The 21,476-nt window shown below is 34.5% G+C and overlaps 1 protein-coding gene across 1 annotated transcript in view; it reads right to left on the bottom strand.

Annotated features, from left to right (window-relative positions):
- LOC143248868 (carnitine O-acetyltransferase-like) overlaps positions 1 to 20,659 on the bottom strand; it is a 54,908-nt gene extending 34,249 nt beyond the window's left edge. The window contains exons 1-4 of the mRNA XM_076497730.1: positions 20,398 to 20,659; positions 8,627 to 8,833; positions 591 to 677; positions 70 to 188 (exon numbers count right to left, since the gene is read on the bottom strand). Coding sequence (XP_076353845.1) covers positions 70 to 188; positions 591 to 677; positions 8,627 to 8,833; positions 20,398 to 20,436 — 452 coding nt within the window. The 5' untranslated portion in view covers positions 20,437 to 20,659. The remainder of the gene's footprint in view (positions 1 to 69; positions 189 to 590; positions 678 to 8,626; positions 8,834 to 20,397) is intronic.
- Between the last annotated feature and the right edge of the window lie 817 nt (positions 20,660 to 21,476).

Raw genomic sequence — 21,476 nt, 5'->3', positions numbered from 1 at the left:
ATGCTTTTAGCATGTCAAACATTTTATTCACATGCTGAAAAAAATAAAATATGGTATGAGAAATCTTACTTTAGCTGATCATCTTTGCTCTTGAAATCCACAGGAGGAAATACTATAGCAGGACTGGAATGCACTACTAAAGGCATACGAAACTCTAGATAAGCTGAAGACAGCCACCAGTCAGAAAGCTTAAAAAAATCATTTTATTAATAACTTTGATACAATAAAAATATTTAGATAAAACCTACTAGTTGGTTATTTTCCTATACATGATCATGAAACATTCACTGTGGACATGCGAGAAACTTTTATGTTTTAGATTTAATATAAGAAAGAAATTGGTTTCAATACTTATTTCATTAAACAAACTTTTACACCTTTTTTTCAAAATCAATTTAAAATTTATATTTACCAACATTACCATTTGTGTACTTCACTTTTTTTTTTTTAAGTTTGATGTTATCAAGACCATTATTTGCCCAACAGTTAATAACAGGGTTATTATGTTCTTAATGTTAAAAAATTCACAAAATGAAAATCTGTAAATTATTTAGTTAAAATAAAAAACTGTATGAATAAGAGAAACAAACCCAATTTTCCATGTTTTTTGCTCTTTCTTGAAGCATACCATGCAGCTTTTCACCTATGCCTTGAGGTCTTCCAAATTCTTTTACAATCTGTCAAAGGAAAAAATTGCAATATCATTAAAAGGTGAATATTTCATTATTTTTACAACTTACATGTAAAAAGCATATTTGTTGAGTCATCACATCTTGACTACAACATATTCTGAATGTTGTACTAGAACAAAAACAACAAAACTAACAACTTTGCTTTATGATCACAGTAGCTAAAAACTGAATTTTTTCTAGCTATGGAAAAAGTTTATGACTTACACATCTTTACTGAGATAAACTTGTTTGTTATTGTGTTTGATGAAAGGAGATGATGTCTGCAGAAGCTTATGTCACTGACAGAAGTATAAAATCCTAAGGATATATAAAACTAAGGTGACTTTATCATGTTTGTACTGTCTTTAAAATGTGATATCATAAATGAAAGCCTGAATGGATTAAACAAATGGATATCTGCCTTATTGATCTACTATCTTTTTCAGGGATGTTACATGTTATCTAAATGATGGAAAAACTTGTGTTAAGATATCAAAAGATTAATAAAGATATTTACATGGGTGGGTACTGGGATGAATCCAGTTAACTGGATTGTAAGGTAGATGGGTGAGAGAGGAAAAAGTGTTTTTTTTAATAGAGTCCAGTCATAATGGATTCTTATTACTAAAAGTGTCTTGAGATTCAGTGCTTGGGCCTTTTGTCTTTTATAGTAATGATATTTATAGACTGACAATTATAAGTTAACATCTTCCTATGCTGAAAATATGCATCCAGTAGATACTTACTTCTTCTGCTTACAGTTACAGTTATTCATGGCTTAAGTGTTCTCTAGTGCACAAATTCTTGCTTGCTGCTAGACCTGTGCTCCCACCTAATGTCATGGGTGTGCCACTTGATTCAGCTGCACTTAAACATGCAAATTAGCCCTCGACAACTCTCAACCAACAAGAATGCAACACACCCTTCTATTGTAGCTGCAGTTGATTCCAATATCCACTTTGAAATTAGGCACAAAAAACAACACTGGAAGTGGGAACAACAGCTGGGAATGGTGAGAAGTATCTATCTGAAATATATTTTCAGTGTAGAAAAATATTAACTTCCAATACATCTACAGTTACAGCTAGAATCAAACACTGAACAGTTGGAGGGTCTGATGTAAAATTACCTAGAAGAGTACCCTTCAAATGCATACAAAGAACACCCATGGAGTGTGCCATCACTTTGTAGAGTAAAAATGTCTGGAATACCACACTACATTTGAACCAGACATACTCTGTGCCCAAATGTAACCAACTTGCAGTGTTCCAAAGGTCAGAACAAATGATCCATCCCAAAACAAAGAGTATGTATGCAAAGTGACTAGGGCATATAGGACCATAAACAAAGTGAGGAAGAAAATTCAAAACAAAATTAAATCTAACTGAGACATGGATTAAAAAAACAATACTTTGAAAAGTAAATTCAAAGTAACTGCACACTCTCAAAAACACACATAAAGAAGAAGTGCTGAAAATCAAGAACAAAATGTTAACACGGTAATGCTAAATCAAGAAGTGAAGATTGGTTTCAACTGCCTAGAAGAAATCAGTCACAAAAGGAGTGTGTGTTGTACTCCTATTGGTGGAGGGTTGTCAAACACTAATTTCCATGCTTAAAAAAGCAAACCTAGATGCACCACATGGTAAACACATAGAATTAGGTGAGAGGTCAAAGCTATCAGCAAGAAAAAGTGGTGCACTAGAGGGTAGTCAAATTAAGTACAGCTGCAACTTTGATAGGAGGCAAGTAATCATGTGAGAAATTAGAAGTTGCTCAAATAATGTAAGAACAACTGTCTATATATGCTTGTGGAAAAGAAAACTATAATACAATGTATACAGAGGAAAACCTGCTCTATCTCACAGTTATGTGTTCATCAGAGATGGTGCATACAACCATCTTCAAAAACAGGACACACTTATTGATATTTAAGCAATTCTAGCAAAAATGAGGTTCAACTTCTCCATTTTGCTCGAACCTGTATATTGTTTGTGTTTATAATTGGTTTGAAACTCTGAAAGCCATATCACTGAACACATTAAATCCAAAAGACATCAAAGCTAATACACATCACATGACAGAAAAGACTAAAAAAATCTTTAAGCCTAGAATACCAGCAAGGAATCACAAGACCCCATACAAATTAAAACTGTATACTAAACTAACCATGCTGGAACTCTAGGGATAGACATTTACTTTTGAAATTAAGAATAACTGAAATAAAATCAAAATATGAATGTTTTTTCAAATGACACCCAAAACTCAAACTCTTTCAAATTTTTTATGTTGTTTGAAAACCATTACAGAATCAAAATATGAATTATAAGCTGTATTTGTATACAAAGTTTATTAACATACATTAATAATAAACTTGTTTAATTAAATAAATGTAACTATAAACAGTCATAACATGAGCACTTTGAACCAGTCACACAAAATGTTCAAGCAGTAAAAGTATATAGACCACAAATGTTCATTATTCCAAATCAGAATGTCCACATTCTTTGGAGAAGAAACTCCAAAACTATCATAAATATGGAGGTTTGATTTGGTTTCTTTTGAATTTTGTTCAAAACTATATGAAAGCTATCTGTACTAGCCATTCCTAATTTAACAGTGGAAGACTAGAAAGAAGATAGATAATCATCACCATCCACTGCCAACTCTTGATCTACTATTTTATCAACTAATAGTGGAACACACTGTCATATTATAACACCCTTGCAGCTGAAAGGACAAGCATATTTGGTGGATCAATTCCATGACCCACAGACCGCAAGCTGAACACCTCGCTACCTGGACATGATAGATCTGACAGTCTGGAAGAATAGTGTGCAAGTGTATGAATGAATCAAAGCTTGTTTCAATCATTGAAAATACAATAATGAGAATTAAAAAAACAGGATAGACATCTCAGTGAAGATAATGATGGTGTTTATGACAGTGTGCATAACACATTTTTTGTGTTTAAGGTAGATTGATGCATTACTTACACAAAACTGTTTTTAACTCTCTCAATATGGGCTTGATTGATTTAACCAACCTACTTGACCTGTTTGTACTCATTTAAAGTTTTGTTTTAGATTTAATACTTCTAGCTTTCAATATAGTGTGTATATCTAAACAAAGTTTGGTAGTCTTTCAGTTAATAAAGTTTTTCACATTTAAAAAAATCATTTTTTAGAGAAGTATTTTAAATAAAATAATATAGAAATTTGTCCATGAATATACTGGGTATTTGTTTTGACTAGTTTGTGTACAAAGTAATTTTCATGTTAAAATTAAAAATACTTTTCCTTATGTAAACAAATTTCAAATTTCCTTTTTGTAGTCCCTAAAACCTCCTAAATGCATTTCAAACACCTTTTTTTATTAAATATTTATAGCTGATTTGTTATTTTCTCTATCCCAAAACAGAACTGGTCAATTTGAGTGACCTCATAACACCCTCCACCCACCAAATCACCCAAAATCTAAATAAATCTAAATGATCTTTTCTTTCTTTCTAGAATGACTTCAAGTTGTAAGGTAAAACTACATCTGTTCATCCTATTTGGTCCAAGTTTGTAACAGTATACATCTATTTACAATTAGATGTTATTATTTTATTACCCTTTGAAATGTGTCTAACTACTATCCACATCATTATAAGTTGTAGATCACTCAAGACATTTGCAACTTATTATTATGCTAACAAATTATCCAAGATGTACTAACAAGCTGCTCATGTGTGACTCATGAAATATTTTTATTATAATATTATTAATATTCATTTTACCTAATCTTAACTAACTTAACAGGATCTCTACTTTAACATTTTAGTAATTTTTTATAATAATAGAAATAAAATACTTAACCAATATTCTTTTATCTAGATCTGGATGGTAACGCACATAGTAATTTTTATTTAATTAAATCATGCACAAAAATATATATAGTAATAACATGCAGAAAACTGACAAATTACCTTATCTCTTAAAATTTTTCTTGCTTTCTAACTATGGGACAAGAGTTGTTAACTTTCACACAGGAATGATGTTGCTACTCTGAGTGAAACTATTAAAAATTCCTGAAATAGAGAATGCAAAAGGTGGGCATGGCAGGAGGAGTCTGCTTTTTTGTTCAATAGTTTTGTAATCAAACAAAATTGAAGATTATAAAAAATACAGTTTGTCTGAGCAATGATGATTTTAGAGAGAGTAATTTACATTTAATTTCATACTTTTTTTGAAGGGTGGTGGATAAAATAGAGATGATGACATGTATCAATTGTGTCACACTTGGGGAAATTCAGGTTTTTTTTTTTTAATATTGCCTTGTAGAAATAACTTAATATGCTGTTTTGTGTTATTCTAACTGGTATAAGAAACAAAAAATTGTTTAGTAAAATGTTAATGTAAGACAGTACAATCTTGTGATGTGTGTAGTAAAGGACACTCACAGCAATAGGGTTAAACTAAAACACAACATTCTGGTGATAATAATACTTGGTTATTTAAAACTAATTGTACTTATTTCATGACTGCCATACTGGCAATATACTAAAATTTTAGATTGGAGTGGTTGACATGAGAATTCCCTGTTGGTTCTACAACAAAATCTTCAGGTCTTGGCAAAACTTTTTGACAGCCAATGAAATCCTTTGGTGCACACTGTTGCCTTCAGACTTCTGAGATAGCAGTGATTAAGGTTGGAATCTGTATGTTCTTTTAGAAAAGTTGGTGCAACATATACTCATGCAGTCTTCTCATTAGGCCTTACATCACTAACTATCTCAATGAGTTTTGAAAAAAGCTTTTGATAAGGTGCAACACAGATTAGCTATGAAAATCACGAGTATGGGTTGAATAACAGCTGTAGGGTGGTTGGATAAGGAAAGCACATGATCATTATTAATGAAGACTAAAAGAATACCTCAAGGTTCAGTGCTTGAGCATTTGCTATTCCTTATTTCAATGTTGATACTAGATGTTATTTGTTCATGCATTTGAAAATGTGCCAAAAACATTACGACCCATCTCTCTAGAAAATTAAAATTCTTCTATCCTGAAAATAATTTTTCCAATAGGTATTTACTTCCTCTCATATAAATAGTTATTCTTGTTTAGTGCTGCCCATTACATGCAAAAATATTTTTCACGTTACAAAGTATGAACTACCACATGCCTTATGGTCAAATAGTTCAACTGCCTCTCACATGCAGATTATCACGCAACAACTGAATAGGAAGACAACACACTCTCCTGGCACATGCAACTCTCTATATTCTATTCTACAGAACTATCAGTAAGTTTTGGCAGAAAATTAAAGCAATGGTTTTCAGTGAGGAGAAAGAGTGTGAAGTGTGAGAAAGAGGTATCTATCAGAAATACATTTATGGTATAGGATAATTATAACTTCCAATATGGTAGGCTATCTCCTTACACAAATAGCTAGAATCCCACATTCAATAGGTGGAGAAACAAGTGTGGGGAAAAAAAAGGATGCATTTGAAGAACACCCTTAAAGAGAAATTCTTTGTATTAGAGTATCATATGTAGGAGACCACACCACTTCTGTACCAGGTATACTCTTTGCCCAGTGCAGAAAGAGATGTCACAAAAATGGGTAGAAAATGGGAGGAGCACATTCAAAAGTTGGATAGGATATAAACTTTACAATATCTGAAACTCATAATAACATAAACTGTCAACTGTGACAATCAAAGTAAATTTATTCATTCAATATTCATCAAATATTTGCTGCTAACTGCAAACAGGCTCAATCACCAAGTCTCATCATATTGATTTTATTTTCTCCCTATTAGCCTAACATTAGTTTCTGGTTAAGCCACAAATAGGGTGGGTGAGACTTGCATGCTACGTGGGTACACTATTAATTTAGTATTGTTTTTACAAGTTTTGGATGGATATACTGATAATAACAGCTTATACTTAAGTTGTATTTGAGGTTCTGACTAACTGTTTTCCCTGTGAAAAGTAACCTTAACCCTCTCTACCCAGGTATCAATTACCATGTCATAAAGTTTTCATGGCTTTTAATTGAAATTTAATTAAAGTACATTTGCCTATGTTATATCATTTAGCATAGCATAAAATTATAATTAGTAACCCATATTTTAAGAATATACAAGTTTTAAGTTCTTAATTTTATAAGTAAATATTTGAACAAAAATTTTTAATTTCCCCTAGTGTGAGAAATGTGACATATTTCCTCTATTTTATCCACTACCTCTACAATAGGAAATTTAACACAAATTACTCATTATAAAATTTTCATTGCTCAGACAAACCATAATTGTTATATCCTTCAATCTTCTTTTGTTACAATGACACCAAATAGAAAATCAAATCCCTCTTCCCACACCCACATACCACATCCTCTACATTAAGATTTATTAATAGTTCTCTCTAAGGCTGAATATGATATTATGTATAACCAACAGAAAGTCAAAGTTTTCATGTATAAAATGACATTATATTACACTGTCCTCTGAACAGTCAATTGTCATTTTCTCTATTATCACAAGCTTCATTCCCACACGAAAGATAATGACTTGCTAAGATGAATTTGTAATGACTCTTGTTGTACGATTAGAAAGCCAAAAAATTGTGATAGTTGGGAGAAACTGTCTGCTTTTTTGCATATTATTATTCTATGTTCTTTGGTACATTATTTAATTAAATACAAATTTAGTACATTACTACCGTTAGTATAAAAAAGTAGGGTTTAGTGTCATCAACAGTTGTTAGAAAAAAAGAAAACACAGGTGAGTACATTATTTCCTGTTTTCCATGTTTATTCTTTATTTATTACTATAAAAGTAAGTAAAATGTAAAAAATAAGATTATCTTTATGTTAATTAAGGTTAGGTTTCATAAAAATAATAACAATAAAAAATGTTTCACAAGACACCCATCTGAGCAGCTCAAAGTGGCTTGTGGGTAATTTTATTCCATAGCATAATGTGAGCTCTGTATTCCAAGTGATTTACAACTTATGGCATAAAAAGTAACAGTCAGATATGGTTCAAAGGGCAATAAAACAATAAAAAAACACTTGTATGTTGTTATGAGTTTAAAACTACTTAGGATAAACAAATGCTGTTTCATTTTACAATCTGAAGTAATTCTAGAGAAAAAAAATTGTAATTTAGTTTTATTTCAATTTTTTTATGATTACAAGGTCAGTCAAAGTAAATAAGCTTGTGTAGAGTTAGAGAAAATAAGAAATAAAATATAAAGTTCTACTGAAAACAAACATTTAAAATATATCTAGGAGGTATATTATGCAAATGAGATTTTTGAGATATATTATTTTTAATCTTAACATAAAATTAACTTTGTGCATGGATTAGTAAATAAATACTCAATATATTCATGGACAAATATTTTCATTAGTTTATTAAAAATACTTCACTGAAATATACATTTTGTGTATGAAAAACTTATAATATTTACTGAAAGTTTGCCAAATTTTGTGAAGATACACATACTACATGAAAAGTATAAAGATTTTAAATGAGTACAAAGAGGTTATGTGGTTGATCAAATTAACTGAACCCATGTTCAAAGAGATAATGGACCTTTTAGCCTTCTATTACCTTGCTTTCTCTCTAATATTTATTTAGTGTGGAATTTGTGGTACGTCACAATATAAAAGGGCAACTATGATGAATTAAATGGGGCTTCTCACCATTCCTATTATTATAATCTTACTATGCAGTATAAATGAAAGATAAAAACAAAGGTAATTTAACTCATTAATGTTTTTTTTTTTTGGTATGAATAAACACTATATATATAGTATTTATCAACATTTATATGTGAGCCAGAAAGCAAAATAAAAGAAAATTCCCAAGAAAAAAAAAAAACAACCTTAAATGGAATATTCTCAGATGGTAAGGCTTTTCATATTATTAAAAAGTTATTAATAAAATTAGCATTTCAAACCTTTTCAGTTTGACGGAACTCTTCCTCTGTCAATAGGGGATGAACAGACAATAAATACTTTTCCAGAGAAGCCTGTAAAGGAGGAACTGGAAGATGAAGTAGAGAATCTTGATGAGCCAACATCGTGCCTTTTTTCCGAGAGGTAGAAGTGGATGTCATCGTAGCCAGAAATCGTTTCATGCCAGCTTGACTACACATCTGTTTCACCTAAAACATTACACAAACAAAAATTTAAGTGAAGTTCATATTGCAGAATTTTTAATATTCTAAAGAATATAACTCCTTTATAAGGTCTGAATTTATGGATACATAAAATCATAAGTGACAAATTCATGTAAACTTTTGTACTCAACATTCATTTTCTACAATCAAACCTTACTATAAATTATCAGTATATAAAACCATAAAACAAAAACAGTGGAACCTAAAACTGTGTTTTATCTAGTTGTGGATAAAAAAAAATTATTTGAGCATATTTCTTCTTGTACTTCAAGTGTCTCAGATGTCTTGTAAACTGGTTTACAGTGTACATAAATTTAAAAGTGCAATAAAGTTGGTTTTATTAGTTGTGGATAAAAAAAAATTATTACTGCATATCTTGTACTTCAAGTGTCTCAGATGTCTTGTAAACTGGTTTACAGTGCTAAGTTCTGACTTCTTATGTTATACTATGTCTTGTTTACTAAGAAAAGCATGTACAGATGGTTATATAGAAAATCTCAAATTCAAAATGATCATATTTTAAGAACTCCTTCCCTGAGAAAACCAAATTTTTCCCACACACAAAGTGACAAACAAGTTTTATTAAGTAAAAGTGTGCTACAGGGTATTTCAATTCCACATACTTAAAATGTTTCTCTCATACTTTATTACTTGTATTTTTCTTTGTTTCAATAATATGAGAATGACAAATGGAATAAAATGCACTATGTAAATATTAAATGGATCAATAACAGATGTCTGAGACAGGTGATTCGTAATGACAAGAAAACCCCCTTGTAGAGAATATTATATATTTAAAAACGGCTGGTATGGGTAGCTATGTAGAGAAGATCCTCTACATAGTGCTTTCTCTACACATACCAGCCATTTTTAAATATATAATTGAGACAGGTTATTCGTAATGACAAGAAAACCCCCTTGTAGAGAATATTATATATTTAAAAACGACTGGTATGGGTAGCTATGTAGAGAAGATCCTCTACATAGTGCTTTCTCTACACATACCAGCCATTTTTAAATATATAATTGAGACAGGTTATTCTTGTAGTAAATTAAAAATAAATATAATACAATAACAATGACAGTTTTATTTTGTAAACTTAAATTTCTGTCAAATTATCCTTAGTCTTCCCAATGAAATTTTTGTGTACTTATTTATTTCAAAGTATTTGGTTTATCGTAATTACCCACAGTGTAAAGATGTTTTCATCCAGAACATTTTCTTCAAAGAAACTTGAGTTTTTATTTTAAAAATTCAATATATCATCAACTTCTGGCAATTAGAAACATGAAATTATCATATACAGTTCAGACCTGAACAAAAGCATATTCCTCAATAAAATGTTCTTTTATAAAATGTGAAATTTCATACTTTAATATTGTTCTAAAAAAGTATTACCTACTTCTCACACCACAAATACTTTAAAATCAAGCACAGGTTTTTTTTACAGAAATGTTTTCTAACTTAACTCCCCATGTCTTAACATGTCCAATTTTGTGTTTATAAGCAAAAGTACTTGACATATTCAATGTGAATAAATGTGTAGGTTTAATTTGACTATGTGAGAAGTAATTCTCAAATGATCTCACCACAGTTGGTCACTATTATCATGTACCTCTAGCATGACACTAAAATAGGGTAATCAAATTAACCACATCTATCACCATGCTACTACATAATAGAAATGAAAAGAGAGGTAGATAAAAATTATCTTACACATCAGGTAATATTTGAATCTACAAATAGAGGAGATAAAGGTCAACCACTGAATAAATAAAATTAAAAGCATCCTATTTCAATGTACTTAAAATTACTTGCACACTATTATAAGTCTATCACAACCCTGAAAATTGGAAATATTTGAAGTCAAATGTAATGCAGAAAGTCTTCATTTTGTTTTACAGGCAGAGACTTGAAAAGCTCAAATACAGTATTTTTCAAAACTATAAACAATTATATGCTTGATTTTACTGGCAAAATGGTGGAATTATCCTTAAAAGTTTACTGATTTCTTGTTTCAATCTTTATGTTCAGCATTAATGTTGAAAACCTAATATAAATGTTATATAAATTGTGTATGATTTGCATTCCAAGGTGAAATTATAATCAATGTGCAATCACATTATAATAATCCTCTATGGTAACACTGGTACCAAAAAATATGTATGTGAACTTAATGCATTTCTTTCATCATTTGAGACTGAAGAATGTCATGAAAAACATTGAAAATTAGTGACTTTTCTTTTACTCAGTTTATAGCATTTCAGCACTGCAATGTTACAAAATTTATTGATTAGAATCTTCATGCTGCATAATATAGCAAACACTTAAAGATAACAAACTGTGTTATGTGTCGTGTTTTACACACAAAGACAAATCTTTTCATTATGTAGAGATATTATGGTTATACCTTATAATTTTTTATGTTGTAATTTAGATGTTATCTATAAGGCACAAGACAGTAAGATCAAAAGCTTAATAACATAGGCCTAGAAAGTTATAACATTGTTTACATAAAACTTTATAGTAAATTTAAGCAATAGATAAGTAATTTATTCAGTGAAGCATCAAAGTAGTAGTTACTCACAGTCAATAGAATAATACACAGTATTTTTGTTTTATCTCATGATAAAAAAAAAACAGTGCTTTGTTTTCAGTTACTGAATCAATAAGCCATTAAGTTGTACAAGTAGGTTTATTTTCGTATTTGTGTAGTACAGTCAGCATGGATGCAAATGTGGCCTACCAGTTATCATAATATTTAAGATGGTGAAAACATTTTAAAAAATCTATTATAATAATGCAGAATTACTTTCACCAAGTAATTTAAAAATTTTATATTGAAGTAAGTTATGTTTTTTTTGCAAATTAGACAACAGTATAGTTGTGTTGCCATAAAAACTTAATATCATATGAAGAGCTCATGGCTTAATGTTCTTGAATTTTCTTAAAAATTGGAAAAATAAATTTGAAATAAATATAAACATAGGTTATACATACAACAGTAGATAGCAGATACTACTGACTGATTAGAAAATCTAATCCTGTTGTTGACTAATTACTGAATTTGCAAGTGTCTTAGTGTTGTATGTATAACTTAATTCTAATTATTCTATCTTATTTAATAAGTCCACTTAAAGATAATAAATGGGTTTTATTGCTTTACTTGTAAGTTCTACACTCATTTTATTGTTTTTATCCTTGTCACTAGTATTTCATTCAACCACAATCAAAAATGGAAACCTTCATAAAACTGATGTCAAGAGTGGGATTGTTTTTGCAACAATCAAACAAAATCCAGAACGAATTGCAAGATGTTGCAAGCTTCAAACAAGTTTAAAATTTTAATGTAAATGATGAAATAATACAAATAAGAACAAGAAAAAAACAAGGAAGGAAAAAATAACAGATAATTAAAAGAAAAAGAAATTTCAGAAAAAAATTATACAATTGAGACAAAATTTATAGAATAATTGCAAACCTGAATATAATATCCTCCTAAACTGAAACTCTTTCCAATAATACCTGTCTCTGCTAACATAACTATTACTTGACTTCCAGGATTTCTTCCTTTGCCCATCTAAGCATTGGTCTGATTTCTTTTTGCTTTCTCTTCTCTAGTGTTGTATACCTCACTCAACATCCTTTAGCAATATTAGTCTAGTGATACTCTCCACCTATGTCAATAAGCCCTCTATCTTAGTACTGTATATACGCATTTCATTCACATAATGTTCTCACTTTTTTTAGAATTCCATTCCAGCCCGTAACACTAGCTCTTAGTGAGTAGAAAGGGTGGGAGAGCATTAGCACATTTAACTATTATTGGAAATACACTGTGTGTCGGTGGTGGTGCTACCACAGGGTGTAGTGTGACTAGTGGGGTAGTGGGCATAGTGTAGTTTAGTGTAGTGCTTCTACATTCTCACTTTCAGCTGCCTCCACTGGCTAGCCTACAGGCAGAAAGGGGAGCAGACTGTGTGAGTCTCCCTCTGCCAGTACAGAGCCTCTCCTGCGCCAGGACTCTTGCAGTGCCTCTCCATGGCAACACACAGTAACTGGGTACCTCACAGCCACTGGATAAACTGCAAGGGATCTTGGAACATCTTGAGACCCAGAAGTGCTATTTGCATGGCCCATCAGTGTGTGGACATGCCCTGACATCCACCATTCAAGACCCAACTATGAGTTAAATAGTTCTGCTGCCTTGCAGATTAGGAATTTTATCTAAAGGCTAAGGGGACTGGTTTTGAGAGAAAGGAGGAAAAGTGACTAACCTACAGGCAGATGAGAAGTCTTCTAACCAACCAACAGCTCAACTTAAGTCCTGGAGAGGACACTCCAGCTGCTAATGCTGCTACCAGCAGACACAACACGGTAAGTGGCAGTCACAGGTTTTAAGGGTGTCCATATCAGTGTAAGGAGACCGGCCAGGGGTTGTCTACAACAGTGGGGGTGCTATTTAGCACCACTGGTCAGTTTATGCCCACCTAACCAAGGCAGCCCTGGACAACAGGCACTGACCTGTCACTGTCTACCTGCCTCATTTGATGTATGGGGCTTAGGAGCAGTGCCCCAACAAGTGGACAGTAACATGTCACCTACATATACAATAAACTCAACAATTAGTGCCCATGTGGGTGCTGGCCAATGCCACAGTGTGAGTGCACCTGGACAGATGGCCCAAATGGTCAACAGGAGAACAGTGAATAGAAGTAAGAGTAGGAAAAGAGGTCCTAGGAAGAGGAAGCCTGAGAAAAGGAGCTAGAAAGAGATAACTCATTGGAAAGTGTGAAAGGTTAAAAAGGAATCAAACTGCAATATCAGGGGAATAAGAGGAAGCAAACTTATCTTGAAGAAGGTAATTGGGATGTTTGACCTGATACTTCTGCAGGAGACCAAGCTTCAAGACAGTGCTGAATTCAATCTGGAAGGATGGACTTAGGATAGACTGTTAGGCAATAGTCAACTCGCCATCGCTAGCAGGATAGACAACACTATCAGAGTGGAATGTCTGGATAACCAAGCATACAACACCCACAACAGGAAGATCCAGTCACTGAGAGTGTCTGACCCCAGGCTACCCAAGCTTACTCGCCATGGCCAACCTTTATATGGCCTGTGACAATGCACCCAATGCTAAAGAGTGGGAATTCCTTCAGGACCTGAGCTTCAATTATAGCTCATTTCTCACTGTGGAGGATTTCAATTCACACCACACCAGCTGTGATTCCACAGGCTGCAACAGGAATGATCTAGCTCTTTTTAAAGTCCTTGATGAGTTAAATCTTTGCATCCTCAACACTGGAGAACCTACAAGGCTTGCAGAGAGATATGGGGACCCTGATGCAGTGATTGACCTGGCTCTGATAAATGAAGATGCCAGGGATTTAGCCATTTGGAGAAGAAGCTACCAAATTGTAGTGACCACTTCCTGTGTGAGGTATGCTTCTTTTACCAGCTCCATCATGTCACTCCTTCAAAAAAGAAGGCCTTGTACAGTCAGAGGGACAAAAACCAGGACTTGGGCTACTATCAAGGAAAGGGTCAGAAAAAAGAAACCTCCAAGGATCATAATCACATGCAAAAATGCTCCAAATTGGTGGAATCCTGATGTGGATGTAGCCTGGAAAGAAAATAACAGAAAAAAAAAGAGAGTTTAAGCAGTGCAGGGGCACCACTAGCTTGAAAGTCTTCACCAAGCTAAGGATTGAATATAATCAGGCTACCTCCAGGTTCAAGAGAACTACAGCTAGAACCATCAGAGCACAATGGGATAGGTTACATGACAAGTCCAACTTCAACACCAGGGAGTTTTGGAAGTTCTATGGCAAACTGAAAGCTTGGAGGTCTTCTGGAAGAACCACTTTGTACAGCAACTCTTGACAAGTACTACTCACTGATGAGGACCAAGGAAAAGCCTTTCTTGCTAGATTCATCAATCAAAGTAGTCACAACGATGAAGATCACAGGACGATGGTCAGGAATCAAATTAAAGAGATGCTTAATGTGAAAGAGCCCATGCAGTGCTTTAACATGGAAAATGTGTGGATGCCATTGGGACCAGCAAGGAAGGAGCACCCAGACCAGATGGCATCATTGTCAAGAATGTTAAAGACCTGCCAACAGAGGTGATCCAGATCTTTGCAAAGGCTTACAAACAGAGCTGGAAGTCAGGAGTCATCCAAGAAGTCTGGACAGATGCTTTCATAAGTGCTGTACCAAAGCCAGGAAAAGACCACAAAAGGCTCAAGGGATATCAATTCATTTTGGTACAGAACTTTATTGGAAAGAACTTTGAAAGAGTTGTTGCTTGCTACATCACCAAACAGTTTGAGCATCTGCTTCCTGATGGTCTTGGAGAATACAGGTCATGAAACATGGTGAATGGAGGTCAGACTGGTCAACCATAATCACTGGCCTCTCACAGAGTTCACCTCTGTCACCTGTCCTTTTTAACATTTACATCCTTGATTTAGCAAGGCTGAACAGACCTGTCATCAGAACCTTTGCTGATAACATCTTGGTTCATACCAGTTGGACATCTACAGAAATGATCACAAGTAGGATTCAACCCAGGCTGGACCACATAAGAGACTGGTGTAAAGATAATGGCATGCTGATTAACCCAGAGAAGGATAAAGCACAGTTCCTTACTCTCAACAACCGTGCTGACCAATCAGATATTCCTATTCCAACTTTTGGAGACACAGAAATTATACAGGAGGACTCATTGTGCTACTTGGGCATTGTGTTTGACAAGCAACTGAACTTCTCCAAGCATGTGGATGAGCTCATTATCAGGGCCACAAAAGGAATGAATACCTTTCATGCTCCAACAGGCAAGCATGCTGAGGAATGTCACTTAAACATGCTGTACAGAAGCTTTGTGCTTTCAGTGGTTGATTTTGCACTGCCCTCAGTACAACTCAGCAACAACCAACTTGGAAGGCTGGAAAGGTTACAGAATGCATGTCTTAGGATCATCACAGGTTGCACAAAATCAACTCCAGTGCCAGTACTCCATCATCTCATTGGATTCCCAAGTATCAATGACAAGCAAGTTTCACAAAGAGCTATACTGTTTGCCAAGGCTTGGCAAAATCCAAGGCATGGACTTTACATCCTTACAAGGAAGTACTCTTACACTGCTGAACCATCCAACCAACAAAGATGTTCTCTTTGCCTCACAAGACTTGAAGTAGCACCTAGGTCTCATCTAAAGAGGGAGTCATGACTTGAAGAAGATCTGCAATTCATATTCTCTTTCCAACCAACCTCCATGGCTTTGGTCTGCAGAAGAGGAATGGCCATGCCAACCTGCAGTGACTGTCAAGTTCAATGGAGATTGTAAAGAGTGGCCTCAAGGTGCAGTGGAAGCAGCATGCCAGAAAATGTTCCAGGAACTTGGTCAGAAGGGAAATCTCATCATTGCAACAGATAGCTCATTCACACCAGGGATCACGAAAGCAGGTTGGGGATTTGCTGCATCCATGGATGGCACACCCATAACTAAGAAGTCTGAAGCATGCACCCTATACACAAGTAGCACCGAGTTTGAACTTGAAGCTATCAAGAAAGCTCTTGGATGGCTTGTCTGAGAATCCCCTGATATCACCAGAGTTGTGTTTGCCACCAAATTCATGGCAGTATTACAGAGAATCCAGAGTGGCTGGCTACATAATGGGTGGAGAGAGGCTGCACCTTATCTCCATGATAAATCTTCCAACTTTGTGCATATCCCAGGCCATGCTAGTGTCAAGAACAATGAAAAAGCTGACCAACTTGCAGCAGCAACAGAATCAACAGACCAGATGTCACTCTTTCCTCAATATATAACACTCTTGTGCCAGCAATCAGCATGCCAGAACATCAGAGAGTCTATCATGCACTCAGAAGAGGGAGATAGAATTCTTAGCCTCAAGATCCCTTTATGCATCTTTTATGACAGCTACAACAAAGGCCAACAGATGACACAGTAATTAGCTGATCACTGGCAACATTAGCAGAAGTACACTCGACCTCCTGTTGACCACAAAGATCAAGGCAGAAAGAATTTTTGACCTACTAAACACACCCTCTTGGATGCCCACCAACCAAACCAAGTAAGGAAACACATTTTCAAATTAGGAAAATGTCACCTTCCAAACCCATACTTACCTCCACTAACACTCATAGTTAGAATCCCATATTGAAATGTTGGAGGGGTCAGTGAGGGCATTATCCATACAGAAAGCATATGAATAGATCACAGGTGTGCCAAAAAGATTGGCACCCTAGTGAGGAAACCACACTACCTCCAGAACAGATATGCTTTTCACCTTAAACATAATTGTTGTATCACTTGTAGAATTGTATAACAGTAATCATCACTACAAGCCAGCCTCTCAATCAGGTGGGTGAAGTTCCACTACTATGGGTTGGAATTAAAAGGTCTTGATCCCTATATACCATACTGGTAGTTAGAACAATTGAATCATGATGATATACGTATACATGCACACACACACAGTTGATAAGATCCCAACCTGTAACCATAGTATGATGCATTCCAAATCACTAGAATCACAATGAGTGATGAATCCCAGACTCAGAATGATAGGATTGTGTATGCCTTACTCAGCCAAAGGAACACAGCTCATCCAGTCTAAAATTATGAACATTCATCCTTACCCCCCAAATGAGTGAGCAAGGAGCTTTTCACTTACCCCCAGAATTGTAGGCAAGATATGGATCTGTGCTCATCCAAAAACCTTGGATGGGACCTCACTGAATTTAGAATTACAAAGAGATAGTAGACCCCTTCCATGAACAATTCACTGAAACAATATTGACCAAAAATAAAGGGCCAAATGCACCCCAACTGGATAGCTTAGCATCAAATCTGAATCGGTATTATAACCACTATCACATATGCTGGTGACACTACTACCAACATATTCAAAAAAACATCCAGGGTCCAAGGTAGGAACATTCCAAACTTTGCCTTCTTTTATACAAGTGGAGAAATTCACTCTAACACTTTGGAGAAAAAGCTTCTGTCTGTTACCCAAGTGACTGGATATTGGGTGGAGTAAAGACTCCCTAGCTCCACTCTTAACTCTTAGAAGCTTGGACATAATGTGCAGTTAGAAGTCCTGAGAAACACTGCTCTAGAAACAGTACAATAAGTGAACCAAGTTCTCAAAATTTTTAAAAGCAAACCAATCCCAATTTATTAAATCCAATGATCAGCAAGGAAACAAAAGATCCCCTTTAGCTTTATTCATGATAGTCCATAAGCAGCAGTCCAGCATAATATGATAATACCACCTGGTGAGCTCCTAGATGGTCTTATGGAGCACCTCACTTCTACAGAGCTTGTTGCAACTGGTAGTAAGTAGAGTTAAACAGTGATCACTAGTGTGGAATTCAATTGATAAAAGTTCATCTACCTGGGAAACACCACAAAGAGATATCCATTGAAAAAAAAAAGGTAAAGAACCCTGTAAAATAAGAAGACAATAGAAGTAAAGTAGATACTCACCCCTTCTTATAATCTAACAGATGTGGTCAAAATAACCAAAAATGGTAGGCAAAAACCCTCAGGATAAAAAACTGCTAGATCATGCAAAGGAAGATGTGAGAGAAATGTATTGGGAGAAGCCCACATACCAGCTTGCATGACGTCCTTCAGCAGACAGTTTACAACAGATGAAGAAAAACAAATGTTACACAAGTTTCTTCACCCAGAAAAATAGTCTAAAGTAAGTATTATGGCTCAATCTGCAAGCCCACTTCAACAAGATAATCAGAGATAAACTGTACAAAATTGAAAAAGGATTCAGGCAGGAAGTTTGTGCTTTGAAATATCTGGATTTAGAATATCAGATTAAAGTTGCTTCAACAGAGATGTCTAAAGAAGAAGTGGATATTCCCGAAGATACTGAACAAATGAAAATCATGATTACACTCAACAAGGAGTGAATCAAACTATGGCTTGAAATGACTGCATAAATCAACAAAGCCTGAGAAAGAGATACTGGAGATCAAAATGCCTGTAGATGAAAGTTCCAAGAAGTTGCAAATGCATCAATCATTGGAGTCCCAAAATAAGAGCAAATCCACCAGAAAACCTCTTGATGTAGCATCCATTTGTTTGGGAGAACTCAAATAGGACAAGACAGATGATCTGCTGTTAAATTCATCACTGCTGGAACATGACAAGCTAGAAGTGTGATGGGAATTAGCCTATTATATAATATCCAAGGTTTGAAAACAAAGGTCCCAAAAATGCTTGCCTCTTAACAAGAAATGTCAAATACCACCATGGAATTGTCAGAAAGAATCATGATGATTTTTCTCTTCAGTAAAGATAACACCATTATCTGCAGAATAGGAAAAACCTTTAAATTATTATTTGTGTGGAAAGAAAATTCATCATCTATCCATAGATCTGGAATTCCTGAACAATGAAATATGCATCCTACCTCTAAAGTGAGGCATCTGTGAAAAGAGGAACACTGGGATGAAGGGAGAGATAGGAACACCCATTGTAGTGTTGTTCCAATCCAACTACACTCAACATCTGAGATCTTACTCCTTAATAAGAAGATTGAATAATCCAGTGCATAGCAGTTCATGATCCATTGACTGCACAGTGACCACTGAAGGGATTGCATGTATGATCATCTCAAAGGAATCAGAGATTCAAAAAATGCATATTTCCCCAAAAAAGACATTATGGGTAGACCAATGTGCAAATGTGAATATAATAAGTAATAAACAAGAAAACTAAAAGTTCTCATACTTTTATCACCATGAGTAATGCCATCAATTGATTCATTCAGCAATAAACCTGGATTGAACTCCTTCAGTGATAAAACAGTAAGTGAAAATAGAGCAAAGTATTGCTCAGTACAAAAATCCATATATGGATGGGGAACAGTTTATCAAGCCTTGCATGTATGATACCATAAGATGAGTTTGTGATGAATATCAAGCTAAGAAATTAGAAAAGGTCTCACTTTCTGACAATATGATGAAAAATCAAATTAATGAAATGAATGAGGATATCCTGGAACAAGTGACAACAGAGGTGAAAGAAAGTGGGTATTTTGCAATACAACAGGAGTCCACTAATGATGCATCATGTTCATAATTTGTTGTCATCAATCAATAGGTCATGAAAGGCTACTTGAAGAATAACTTAGATAAGTTACTAAAGATATGGCCGACATGAAGATATGTGATTTAAATAAACTAAAAATTACGTTTATTATTTAAAACTAAATTTGTTTAGTAAATTCATGCATATAAAATTACCATAGTTGTACAGATAATGATAGTTATAATTAAATCAATTAGTCACTAAATGCGGACTACTACTAATAGTAAAGACGAAATAATTGACTTATGTTAAACCTCACTCATTAATGTTGAAACATTAAACTTTAAAAGTACAATTTCAAAAACGTTTGGTCTATACACGTTATGTCTATACACGGTCTTAGGCCTAAACAAAAGAGTAAATGTTACTAATTTCAATACAATTAAGCTAATAACTCACCATCTTCTTTGGTATTATTGATAATGATACTAACGACATTATAGTTGTAAGTTGAAGTTTCCTATCACAAACCAAAAATGTCTGCACCAATTACGATTAGTAGAAGGATATTAAATCTTAGTTCAATATTAAATTTACAAACAGAAATCTACTTTTTCTTCAACCACACACTATTCTCCATTTTAGTGTCTAATAATAACATAAGACTATTAAAAACAGGAAAACATGACCTCTGTGCCATCTGCTTTTGTCCAACCTCATTTGTGTAAACTTGTTGAATACATTTAGTTTATAAGTAAATTGAAATTAAGAGCATATTTTTCTTTATTCCTGCTTATTGAATTTTGATTAATTAAATATGTTTTAGTTCAATATGTTATACATTTTACAATCAGCGGGTTTGATGTTTCGTTTTTACTGTATCCTATGCTAACGCCCGTGCATGGCCAAGCGCGTAAGGCGTGCGACTCGTAATCCGAGGGTCGCGGGTTCGCGCCCGCGTCGCGCTAAACATGCTCGCCCTCCCAGCCGTGGGTGTGTATAATGTTACGGTCAATCCCACTATTCGTTGGTAAAAGAGTAGCCCAAGAGTTGGCGGTGGTTGGTGATGACTAGCTGCCTTCCATCTAGTCTTACACTGCTAAATTAGGGACGGCTAGCACAGATAGCCCTCGAGTAGCTTTGTGCGAAATTCCAAAAAACAAACAAACAAACAAGCTAACGCCCGTAGATTTTCTAAAGCTACCACAGTTACTTATTATTGAAAGTTATATCTTTAACGTCACTAATTTGAGAGCTAGACGACGTAAAATGCCTAAAAATTCTAATTTGACAAGTTTTTACTCGCACATTCAAAACTAGATAATACATATAGTTGGTTGAAAAGTAGTTAAGAACATACCAAGTGCGTTAAGGCGTTCGACTCGTAATCTGTGGGTCGCGGGTTTGCATCCCCATCGCGCCAAACATGCTCGCCCTTTCAGCCGTAGGGGCGTTATAATATACGGTCAATCCCACTATTCGTTGGTAAAAGAGTAGCCCAAGAGTGGGTGGGTGGTGATGACTAGCTGCTTTCCCTC

This window comes from Tachypleus tridentatus, chromosome 4 (genome assembly GCF_004210375.1).
Source record: "Tachypleus tridentatus isolate NWPU-2018 chromosome 4, ASM421037v1, whole genome shotgun sequence".
NCBI classification, from domain to species: domain Eukaryota; kingdom Metazoa; phylum Arthropoda; class Merostomata; order Xiphosura; family Limulidae; genus Tachypleus; species Tachypleus tridentatus.
This window is presented reverse-complemented; position numbering and strand designations above follow the sequence as displayed.